The sequence below is a fragment of the Nelumbo nucifera genome, chromosome 7 (assembly GCF_055504915.1).
Source record: "Nelumbo nucifera cultivar China Antique chromosome 7, China Antique-T2T, whole genome shotgun sequence".
NCBI lineage: Eukaryota > Viridiplantae > Streptophyta > Magnoliopsida > Proteales > Nelumbonaceae > Nelumbo > Nelumbo nucifera.
The window spans coordinates 35,111,553-35,124,296 of NC_142655.1; the positions used below are offsets into that span (position 1 = coordinate 35,111,553).

Below are 12,744 nucleotides of genomic sequence, written 5' to 3' on the forward strand. Positions count from 1 at the left end.
TATTGTTCATTTGTTTTTTGTAGCTACAATCTTATTTCAACAATAGTGTTAGCCATTGAGACTATCATCTTGATTAACTATTGAACTAAACTGACTAAGCCTTTATTCGACTACATCTTGATTCTAATTATCAAAAAGGCCTAGCTTTAGTTTTAGGGAAAGAGTTTTGTGGTTTACTTGTTTGTAGCCAAAGATTTTTTAAGCTTTACCTAATTCACCCCTGGATAAGGCCATTGACCCTAACAAGTGGTATCAAAGCAAGCCCACCAATCTATAAGCTTAATAACTTGGTGAACAATGGTTATTCATGTTAGTGCTCCATTTTTCAAGATACTCTATATTCCTATCTCCTATCTTTGATGGTATTGATTTTACCTACTGGAAGGCTAGGATGAGAATTAACCTCATCTCCATGGAGTACAATCTTTGGGAAAGTATAGAGAAAAGGCAAATAAACCTCTTAAAGAGAAGTTTGAGCCAAGAAGAAATTGGCAAAATCACTTCAAGTACATCTGCGTATGAAATTTGGCAAAGATTACAATTCTTGCATAAGGAATTAATTACATATGAAATGGTTGTTGAGTTTGTGTGAAAGAAAGATGATGAAATTAATCAAGATTCATCCATTAACAAGGAAAACAAGGAAGAGGTCATTATTGTAAGATGCCATTCCACTTGTACCCATGGTAATGATACACAAAGTATTGGATCAAATCAGGGCAGTATCAAGATTTGAAGTATTTCAAAGGTATCGATCGGCTGATATAGACTAATAGTTACCTATCAATTATTGATCAGGTTACTATCAATCTAGCACAGGGCACAACTGGAATGGCCGAATGGCTGAAACCACTTTCCATTCTACCTGCAAGTATCCACATACATATGGACTGATACAATCTATGGGCGAATGAATTGGCTGATACCCTCTTATTATATTTGCATTTGAACTTTTGTCTCTCACATCATTTCGTTAACTCTCTCACATCACGTCATCAACTTCTTCATTCAATTTCAAATTTCACATTACTAAAATCATTTACTCTCATATATTTAAGCCTTTATTCAATCTCATTAACTTCTCTTACAAATTCAAATTTGACATTTATTGACACCATTAACTCGCCATAATTATCTCATTGACTTCTACACATTAACCCACTAATTAACTCCTATCTAAAACCATTAAATTTGATACCCTAATCAACCCCATAATTGGGAGGATATGAAATTGAAATTGATAGAATTTAGACCGGCGTTAGGTCTTTAAGATGCAAGACAATAAGTCCACTATTACCCCGTGTTTCACCTTTCCTAATTGCATGGGCTCTAAATTTTAACTACCTTCTGAGATTTTCCATTTTAGACCCATTAATTATTAATGGACTTGTGGCGTTAGTAATGACTGCAGCAAAAAGTTCCTAATTGCTACGGTAAGTCCATTACAATTGTCATGACCACTACTAAAAGTTTGATAGTCAGTATAAGTCAATGAATTGCTATTCAATATTTTTTTAAACATTTTCCACAATTTTAATAGACTGACATATACCCAACTATATTGGTAGTCCAAACTTGTTAGATCTATGGAGTTTTTCCAAAAATTAGAAAAATCCAAAATTTATAAAAAAAAATAATTTTTGATAATGTTTTAAATGATTTTTACTGGAACAATGAACTATAAGATGGATTAATCTACCAACAATTTATGTCAAAAATAATTTTTCTTATTTTTTTAGGACAAATCTGAAAATAAAAAAACAATATTTATTCTAAATTATTTTCATGGTAAGGAAGAACTATAAAATGAGTTTATCAATAATCTAGCAAACTCATTGATCTTACAATTTATTGCCGTTTAATCATTTTTTAGTAAATTGGAAGCTCAAACTTTTTTTTTTCGATGTATTTTCTAGAAAATGTTTTGGAAAGGTTTTTGATATATTATCAGTAAAGTTATTGTATGATATTTACATTTTCTAGATTCATGGTATTGTTGTCTGTAACATATCTCTTCAAAACATAGTAAAGTTTTGAAAGTGTGCATTTATTATGTGTTTATACCTTCTGCAGTTATTTTAACATTAGATTTAGTGCTATTGATGCATTTGTCGGACTTGTAAGAATCCCCCAATTTATCCGAGTTAAATCGTGAAATAAGAGAAAATGTGAGTTAAAATCCAAAACTTAAATAATTGTGACAAACAATTGAATCATGATCAAGTGGTGGATTTGTTCCCTCCCAACCAAGAAATTAGCGTTCAAATTTCCTTATAGTAGCATTTTGCAAGAAAAAATTTACTAGGGAACACATTCGAATTTGAATTGACGGCACTATGGTGTGAATAGGAGAGAAAATTACTGACCAATTACTGAGAAGAAAAAGAGTGAGGGAGCTAATTAGAAAAATAGTAGTGGCCAATCAATGAAAGGATAAAGCGTGGGAATTAATTAGAAAAATAACACTGGTGAATTTATTGTGAAATAAATTCGAACTTGAATTGATGCATGAACAGGAAAACTAATTAGTGGTGAATTTGAAAAGAGAAATCTGTATGTACCAGATGACCCGGATGGAATGAAATAACGTTATAATCACCAATTTCACCCACGCCGCATTCCATCAAGCCTCAGAAACAATACTTATCGGCCCAGGAGTGAAGGACCAATATGTTGCAATATTTTGAACCTTTCTCAATGGACAAAAAGAATAGGGATCCTTTTAAGTTATCACCCATTGAAGTTATACCTTGATCTTCCAACCAAAATCAAGTTGATAAATTGAGCATACATCTGATTAAACATTCCAACCAAAATCAAGTTTCATCCAGAAGAGAACCAACGATTTAAATAGATCAATACCATTATCCTATTATATTTTCACCTAAAAAAGTCTCGTGTTGAAACCAATCACTTCACAGCATACTGTTGTACAAATTCACTCTTGTATATTAGTAACAGGGATCGTTTACAACAGCTTGCACCCACAAGAACAATTGATCTTCATTCTTCAGGTTGATGATATCTTGCGCGGTCTTCTAGTAATGTACCTGCTGGTTAATGGTACAGGCGTACAGCTAGATGGCATGGACCCAAGGCAGACTTCTAAGCATGCACTAGGATAGTTTCAGAAGCATTTCCGGTGGACAATTGATGGTCCAGTTTCATCATAGTCTGCCTTGGTCACATGCTGGTTTTGTGGGAAGACAACTTTGGCAAGTATGGCACCTCCCATCCATGCTGAGTTCTTGGTCAAGTTCTCTGGCATATATTCAGGGGGCTGTCAAAAGAAAAAAAAAAATCAGATATTATAGCAAAATTATTGCACGCTTAAAGATGTATAATCCATCTCTTTACACCCCAAGATTGCAGAACTGATGCCCATTGCGGGGTGCAAATCTCGTAACCTGCTTTCAAGAATTTCAACTGCATTGGGCCCAGGCCCTTGCGCTGGGCACCCCTTCAAATTTTAACAAATACCCAACCCAGGCCCGCCCAGGCTGCACCCTTGGGCCTTAATGTCCATCAGACCAGGCTCTTGAATCAAGGCCCACCTTAAAAGACAGGGCACAAACTCAAGAAACGTAAGGAGCAACAAATCAATTAAATAGATGAGAAACGTATGTAACAGGCACCAATTGGTTCAACAGCTAAGAGTCTACACATATATGGCTTGTAGAAAAGTTTAAACATGGAATTTTATCATCACATAGATAATAAATAACTACCTTGACAAGAGAAGGACGGATGGCTGATGAGCATAAGTTAGATTCTTTTTGGAACCTCTCTTCAAATCCTGCAGAAATCAAACCCCACATAAGCAGTTCTAAAAGTGCAACTCCTTGTCAAATGAAGTTCATGAGCATTGTAACCTACATTTTTCTATTGGGTATCTCACCCTTAAGCTGCATTATGACAAAAACTTAGCTGAATTTGTCTTAAGAGTTCATACATACGTTGGTCTCAAACTCTCATACCATGTAACAATGTCCAAAAGAAATCAACTGAACTGTTCCTTTAACATTTAGGGGGTGTTCTTTTTGGATTTTGAGAGGGGGAAAGTTGGTCAATGGGATTTTGGTTCCCACTGACCAATAATCCCATGTTCATTTTTCAGATTTATGTGGGGACCAGGGAAAGTTTATTTTCCTGGGTATCACTTACCCAGGTACATGATACCCATCTCCTAGGTGGGTAAATAACTTTCCCACCTAGGGGGAAAGTTGCCAACACTTGAATGAGACAAAAATGCCCCTTTTAATAATGGATTTTTAAGGCTAAAATGGTCATTACCTTATTTACCTAGTAAATAAAAGAACATGGGTAAATGCACTTACCCGGATAAGTGTTTCCCAGGAAAAACTTACCCGGGTAAATAACTTACCGAAAAGCGAACAGGGCCTTAGTAGAGTTACGATTTTCTTCCCATTTATTATTAGGGTAAAATATAAAAACCTCTCCTGTAGTTTCACAAGAACCTGCAGTTACCTCCCATCTTTGTCCCAGTAATGGAGACTTTAAAGTTACAAAACTACCCTTACAACTTATTAGGGCATCTTTCAATATAATTCAAAATGTCAGACTTACCCCTCTAGACTTCACTAGACCTAACTTTTTATGGAGTAAAATTACTTATTCTTTTGGGGAATTTTTTAATTAAAAGTAAAAAAAATATATTTGGGGGTATTTTAATAAATTTCCATCTAAATTGATAAATACAAGGGTAAAATAGGCACTTTTGAAAAACTAATGCATCTGGCCAATGTTTTCCGCCCAAGACAATAAGTAAAGGGAGGTAACTGCAGGTTTTTTCAATACTTCAGGGGAGGTTTTGTGAAAATGAAATCTCAGGGGATGTTTTTATGATTGTCAGAAACCTCAGGATGTTTTTGTATTTTACCCTTATTATTAAAACCATAGCTTTAGTTTTTCCTGTATTTTAACCAGTGCACAAGATCAGAAAGGACAAGATGAAAGCTGAAAAGGATTTGGATCACTATGAAGAATAACTTTTAGTTCTAAATATGCTACCTACAAAGTGAATCAAGGGACTTGTGAAGCAAAACCAAATATAGTTGGGATGAGGCTCTAATCATCAACCAACCAATTGACTAACGAAAACAAACAGGATTGTATTTGCATTAACCATGTGATGCAGACTGCAGACTTCTCCTTTTAGACGATATAATAAGAGGGCCTCAAGTGAAAGAAAAATATACCAATCATAGATGCAGTGCCACCACAAAGTACAGTATTTTCCAATAGCTGGCGGTGATTCTCAGATGACACACTTGAGATACTCCGAACAAGCTGCTCAACAATCCCATGCTCCTCCAAACCAAGTATAGATGGTTGAAACAAAGCCTCACCAACAGTATACCTTTCTCTTTTGATGGTTATAACCTAAAAACCATATTTGCAAGGATAAACCTTTAATGTATCCAAAATAAAGTTCTACACTAATAAGTACAATAAAACATTATGATATGTATAAAAGGAAAATATAAAACAATCATGCGTAGTGTGTTAGTGGTCCATTATTGGCAAAGTAATACTTCTGATGGATGCTATGTGATTGACCTTGCCTCAAACTTGCTGAAGGATCCAAGTGGAGATCTTTAAGTTAAATAGACGATCACAGCCTATCCAATCTCTTGGGCATTTGCAATTAATTTGGCAATTACTTTCTGGGCCATCCTAAAGGAATCTGATGAATATAATTATCAGTATCATTTCCTAACAAAAAGTTTCAATCAAGGGCTTGTCCTAGGTGGTGCCTACCATTGGCGGTTCGTGAAATTTGCTTGTAGTCATATTTGTCTAGCCTTTTATTAATTTATATAACTAAACCTAGCATTTAGTCAGGGTGCTAATTTGTCATGTTCTACCAGCAAAGCAAAGTATATTAGCTGGGGTTGGCCAAAACCTGCCCACTTTTCAGGCTACCGTGCCAAGTCAGCCCATGTTTCAGGCAAGAAGAAACTATAGTGCTCTACAGAATCCTATTGTACTTGGTCACAATTGTACATGCAATACACTTCGCAGCAATACTGCAATATAAATTATACTCTGCCTTTTTCAAGACCTAAAATTTGAATCAATGTGTTTGTACATAATATATACTGTTAGAGCTAGCCAAATAAGGGTAGATTAGTCATTTTATTTCTGTGGCAGTTTTAATAGAGACTTCCTATCCCATACTTAAGTGGGGGCAGTTTAGTCTTTGTACAACTAATTAGAGGCTAATTCATATGGTCGACTGATAGGGTTTAGCTATCAGATTTGACTGTTCCTTCTTCTTCTTCTTCTTCTTCTTCTTCTTGAGCAGGACGTTGCTCTGATACCATGTTATCAGAGCAGGATGTTGCTCTGGTTCGAACTGCTGAAGCCACTGAGCAAACATGGTATCAGAGCAGGACGTTGCTCTTTAAATCTCTGCTCGTGACTGCTGCTCCTCTCTGTTCATGACTTCCTTTTTCTTCTTTCTGGACTGCAAATGGAGAACACAGACTCGACCTAGGTCTGAGAACACTTCGGCCTCTCTTTCTCTGCTCAGAACTTGATTGCCTTTCAAAGAGAATAACTCCAGAAATAAGTGGATGGTTGACTGAAGCTCTCCATCAAGGTTGGTTATCCTTTTTTTGTGCTGTTGGTGTTTCTGGGTTGGAAAACCCTCAAAAATCTGCTCGGACTGATCAGAACCTAAAGAACTAGGTTATTTGTAGCCTTGGTTCTTGGAAAAAGGTCCAAGAACAGGCTGTGTTTACAGTGAGCGAATGGTTTAAGGGTTACGGCAGTTGTAGTAGTTCATGTCTTTGGACTGGTAGTGACCTCTGAAAAAAAGGTCAGACAGACCTGTACCATGTGGGACAGATATGGTTGTGTGGTGATGCTTGTGATGCTCACCCTTTATTGAGCAGCCTCAAGAGGGCTTGTATGTGGTTAGTGAATTGCTGAATTACTGTAGTGGTGATTTATGGCTCTGTGTAATCAGTAATGGTGTGAACAAGAACAAAAGTTGTGTTTTTTTTTTTGGGCTGGAAGGAATGGCCGAATTGCCTACATCAACTTTCTGCCTTATTGGTGTTGTCTGAATGCTGGTTTACCTTTTGTTCTAAATCTGAATGGTGGTTTGTGCACAGTGGTGATTGATTGTGACTTGTTGTGAACCTATCATCTGAGTTTAGCTGTAGTGTTGCCTTTGCTGCTGTAGTATTTGGTTGGTGACTGAGAGTTCACCATTAGAGATAGAGGTGGGGGGACATAATGGCAGCAACGGGAGATGATTCTAGTGATCAAAAACCGAGTGTGATGATCCCCTCCAACTATTTGGGTGTGAAAATGACTTCCATTAAACTTAATGGTGAGAATTATGTGCCATGGGCCAACTCAGTGGAAGTTTTCCTCAAGGCAAAGAGGAAAGTGAAACACGTGAATGAAGATAAACCATCAGCTGACTCTCCACGGCTTGATGACTGGGAACAATAAGATGCCCAAATCATGACATGGTTATGGAATAGTATGGAACCCAAAATAAGTGCCAACTTTATGTTCTTAGATACAGCTAAGGACATATGGGAACATGCCAAGAAGCTTTATTCTGGACAGGATAATACTGCAAGGGTATATCAGCTCTATCAGGAGTATTTCGATCTGTAGCAAGGGAATAAAACCATAGAAGAGTACTATGCCAGTATGAAGAACGTCAGAAATGAACTAGTAGAAACCACTATCTGCTGATTCGGTCAAGCGTCTTGTAAAAAGGAAGAGGAGAAAGTTGTAGATTTCAGCAAATAGAAAGAAAAAAGGGAAAAAAGGAGAGAAGGTCAACTAGGATTGTGTGTCATAACCCTAGCCGCCAGCCCCTCATTCTATTTATATTTAACTTAAATATGAGATATTACAAAGATGCCCTTAGTAGGGCGGCAACTCAAACTAAATAGTTACAACCCTTTTAAAAATAAAAACTAATGGGCCCAAGGCCCAACAACTTCTTAATTTAAAAGAAAATAAACTAAACACAGATCGGGCCACTCAACAACACAAATCGGTGGCCCCACTCAACACTCCCCCTCAAGTTGGGAGTAGATGTCACACATTCCCAACTTGCGTAGATCATGCTCCAGCTTATTCTTTGCAACGCCTTTTGTGAGAACATCAGCAAGCTGCAGATCAGAAAATTTGTATGGAAGACGAACTTCTCCAGAAGTTACCCTTTCTCTGATAAAATGTCTATCTACTTCAATGTGCTTAGTTCGGTCAAGCTGGACGGGATTATGGGCAATATTAATTGCTGCCTGGTTATCGCATTATAGCATCATAGGTTCTTCTGCCTGTACACCGATTTCTTCTAACAGAGAACGAATCCAGAGAAGTTTTGAAACCCCATGTGCCATGGCCCTATATTCGGCTTCTACACTTGATCTTGCCACAACTGTTTGTTTTTTACTCTTCCATGAGACTAGGTTACCCCCAACTAGGGTGCACACTCCTGAAGTTGATCTTCTGTCATCAAGGCATCCTGCCCAATCCGCATCTGTATAAGCCTCTAGATTCAACTGTCCATGATCAGTAAACAATATGCCTCTGCCTGGATGTCCCTTCAAATAACCAAGGATCCTGTCAACTGCCTTCCAGTGCTGGTCTCGTGGAGCATGCATGTATCGACTCACTACACTTACTGCATAGGAGATGTCCGGTCTTGTCATACACAAGTATAGTAGCCGACCCACAAGTCTTTGGTATTTCCCAAGGTCCTTTACTGGTTCACCTTCTGATGCACTGATTCTATGGTTCTGATCAATGGGGGTGCTAGCTGCCTTTGTTCCAAGCTTCTCTGTCTCTTGGAGAAGGTCCAAGACATACTTCCTTTGAAAGATAAAAATTCCATGTTTCGATCTTGCAACTTCGATGCCTAAAAAGTATCTCAGTTCTCCAAGATCCTTAATATCAAATTCCTTATGCAGGTTCTTCTTCAGACTATCAATCTCACTCAGATCATTCCCAGTGACAACAATATCATCCACATAAACAATTAGGATTGACACCAAAAATCCCTTGCACTTCACAAACAAGGTGTGATCAGATTGAGTTTGAGTGTAGCCAAAAACAATCAGGGCCTTTCTAAATCTGTTAAACCATGCTCTGGGAGATTGTTTCAAGCCATATAGTGACTTCTTCAGCTTGCATACCTTTCCCTTTTCAGCATTATCATAAAAACCAGCTGGAAGATCCATATACACCTCTTCTTGCAGATCCCCATTGAGGAAAGCATTCTTCACATCCAGTTGAAACAAGGGCCAAGAGTATGAGGCAGCAAGAGAAAGGAGTATCCGAACAGAGGTCATCTTTGCAACTGGCACAAATGTCTCTAGATAATCAATGCCATAGGCCTGTGTGTACCCTTTTGCAACAAATCTTGCCTTGTACCTCTCTATACTTCCATCTGCCTTATACTTTACTGTGTAAACCCATCTGCATCCAGCTATCTCCTTGCCTTTTGGTAGGTCCACAATCTCTCATGTCTGATTCTTAATCAAACCCTCCATCTCTTCCTGCATAGCTGTCTTCCACTAGGTTTGGAGAGAGCCTCACTAACACCCTTGGGTATAGACACTGAATCAAGAGAATAGAGAAAAGCACGGTAGGAAGGAGAAAGTCCACTATAGGATAAGTACTGTGAAATACAATGAGCAGTGCACTTTCTCTTCACTTTTCTAAGAGCAATAGGGAGATCAAGGTTATCTGTAACAGTGTTAGTAGGACCAATGGGAACTGAAATAGTAGTGGGATCAAGAGGAATACCTGAATCCGTATCAGCCGAATCTGGAGTCTCCAAGGGATCAACAGGAAGTGGTGTGAGTTCTGCTGTAGTGGAATCAACCGCCTTATGAAGTCTCTACCGTGAGTAATGCTGTGAGACGGAACGCAAAGGAGGTGGCAAGGTAGGTGACATCGGGTGGTGGTCAAGCACAGGAGTAGACACAGGGACTAGAACTAGGAGAGGGATAGACTGCTGACTTACTTCCCCAAAACACTCCCCCTGAGAAGGATTCCCTAAGAAGAAGTACGTAGATTCAAAAAAGGTAATGTCCATAGTAACAAACCGGTTCCCAGAGACTAGATCATAGCAGCGGTACCCTTTCTGATTCTCTGCATATCCAAGGAAGATACATTTCTTTGCCTTGGGATCAAGCATCGAACGGTAAGGACCAAGGATATGCGCAAAGCAGACACACCCAAACACCCTTAGAGGAATATGAAACATCTCCCCCTGAGGAAAAAGAAGGCGGAATGGAGTGCTGAATCCAAGTATACGAGAAGGCACCCTGTTAATCAGATATAGTCGTGAGAACTGCATCACCCCAAAAACGAACCGGAACTGTAGCTGTGATCATCATGCTTCTCGCCGTCTCAACAATGTGTCTGTTCTTCCTCTCTGCAACACCATTCTGCTGTGGACTGTAGGAGCAACTACTCTGATGGACAACACCATACTCCAACAAATATGAGGCAAGATGTCTCTCAAAATATTCTCTAGCATTGTCAAATCTGAACATCTTTATTCTCGTTCCAAACTGTGTTAGTACCATCTGGTGAAATTGCCTCACCAAGGATGGTACTTCATCGCGGGATTTCAACAGGTAAATCCAGGAATATCGAGAGAAATCATCCACAAACAAGAGAAAATAGCGATAGCCGCCCATAGAGGGAACATGATAAGGGCCCCACACATCCGAATGAATAACATCAAAAGGAGAAGAGCATCTTTTATTACTAGGTTTAAAAGAGTGTCTACAATGCTTTCCAAGTTCACAACCTTCACACTTCAAACTTGACAAACTCACAGACTCAAACAGTTTTGGAAACAAAGAACTCAAAGAAGAAAAAGACAAATGACCCAAACGATTATGCCAAAGTATAATCTGATCCACAGATTTTGACTCATTGTCCCTGCAAACATGATGACTTTGGTGAAGAGAAAGAGCATCCAGAAGGTAGATCCCATTCACTTCACGACCACTAACAGATAACAAATTCTTAGTCAAACTACTAACAGATAACAAATTTGTGCTCAATTTGGGAACATGAAGGACAGAGGGTAAACAAATGGAATCATTAATCTTGACAGATCCCTTCCCAGCAATAGGAACATGGGATCCATCAGCTATGGAAACCCTATCTCTACCAGAACAGAGCTGGTAAGAGGAGAAAATAGTGGAGCAATGGGTCATGTGCTCTGAGGCTCCATAGTCTATAATCCAAGATCTCTCCTTACGTGAAGCAGAAACATAGTTTGCAGTGACATGTGAACTACCTGTGTGGGCAAAGGAGGTAGAGTGAGCTCCACCTGTGCTACATGTACCTTGTTGTCCGCTTGCGGCTGAACTGGAACTAGTTGTATCCCTCTGATTCAGAAGTAACCCAAACCTCTCAACCTCGGCCCTTACTGCAGCAGCTGTAGTAGGGGGGCTGGAGTGTCACCAGTAACTTCCATGTATGCATTTACTTTCTTATTCTTCAATCTGGTCGGCACAAGATGTGAGTGAAGCTTCCAACAAGTATCTCTTGTATGCTTAGGCCTCTTACAGTAGTCACAGACTAAGTCCCTTTTGTCTTCCTTCTTGTTCTCATTGCCATTCTGTTTGAATTTCAAGCACTTACCGTAGCGGACTGATCAGAAATGAGATTCTTCATCATTACATCCCTCCTGCACTCCACTCCTGACACAAAGGCATATATGCTTGGGAGAGAGTGACACTGTCCCTGGAAAGAAGATGTTGTCGTGCAATGTCATACTCAGGGTTAAGGCCAGCAAGGAATTCGAACACCCTATACTTCTCTAACTGTCTTTGATAGGTAGTTGCATCCTTGGTGGTTTCCCAAGCAAAAGTCTCTAGATGGTCGATCTCCTGCCACAGGGTCTTGAGGACTGAAAGATAGGCTGCAACAGATCTATCTCCCTGCCTTGTAGCAATAATCTGATTTTTCAGTTGATAAGCCCTAGCAACATTCTCCCTTTGTGAATAGGTTTCTGCAACCCCATCCCATATCTCCATAGCAGTATTTGCCCATAAAAAATTTTTACTTGTATGTGGCAACATGGAATTACACAACCATGTCATTACCATATAATTTTCCTGCACCCACCGGGAGTTGCCAGTTTCAGGTTTCACCTCTTCACCAATAATATACCCCAATTTTCCACGAGCCCCAATGGCCATCTTTGCAGATTGGGACCATTCCAAGTAGTTTGTACCATTTAACCTAATTGTACTAACAGTCCCAGCTCCGAAGGGGTCTCCAGCACCTCCTCCCACAGGTCTCATTTCATTCCCGAGCTTATATTCAAATCGGTGTCCCTCCATGCTTCTCAAAAGGGTATAGGAAACAAATATAAAATGTAGCAAGAACAAACAAAACACCTTCTGGAACCAACGACACTCCTTTGGTGCCCTGGACTTTCTTCCCACGAAAGATTCCTTTTCTGTGGGATGGGAGAAGAGAGAGAAAAAGCAATCGCCCTCTCTAGAAGCCTCCAAACCACATGGGACTTGAATCGCCCCTTATAAAAAACTCCAAGGAACCCTAAAAAAATAGGGCGCCACTACCTAGGTCAAAATTGAAGAGTCCAACAAAAACAGGACTCTTCCCCTTTTTCCAATTTTTCCTGATTCTGATGAGAAACCCTAGACCAGCTACAGGGCATACAGATCCATCAAGAAAATCCAAAAACTGGACTTA

At 39.1% G+C, this 12,744-nt stretch overlaps 1 protein-coding gene across 1 annotated transcript in view; it reads right to left on the minus strand.

Moving 5' to 3' along the window:
- Nucleotides 1–2,699: 2,699 nt before the first annotated feature.
- ARP7 (actin-related protein 7) overlaps nucleotides 2,700–12,744 on the minus strand; it is a 47,100-nt gene continuing 37,055 nt past the window's right edge. The window contains exons 5-7 of the mRNA XM_010260350.3: nucleotides 5,220–5,403; nucleotides 3,729–3,796; nucleotides 2,700–3,280 (exon numbers count right to left, since the gene is read on the minus strand). Coding sequence (XP_010258652.1) covers nucleotides 3,128–3,280; nucleotides 3,729–3,796; nucleotides 5,220–5,403 — 405 coding nt within the window. The 3' untranslated portion in view covers nucleotides 2,700–3,127. The remainder of the gene's footprint in view (nucleotides 3,281–3,728; nucleotides 3,797–5,219; nucleotides 5,404–12,744) is intronic.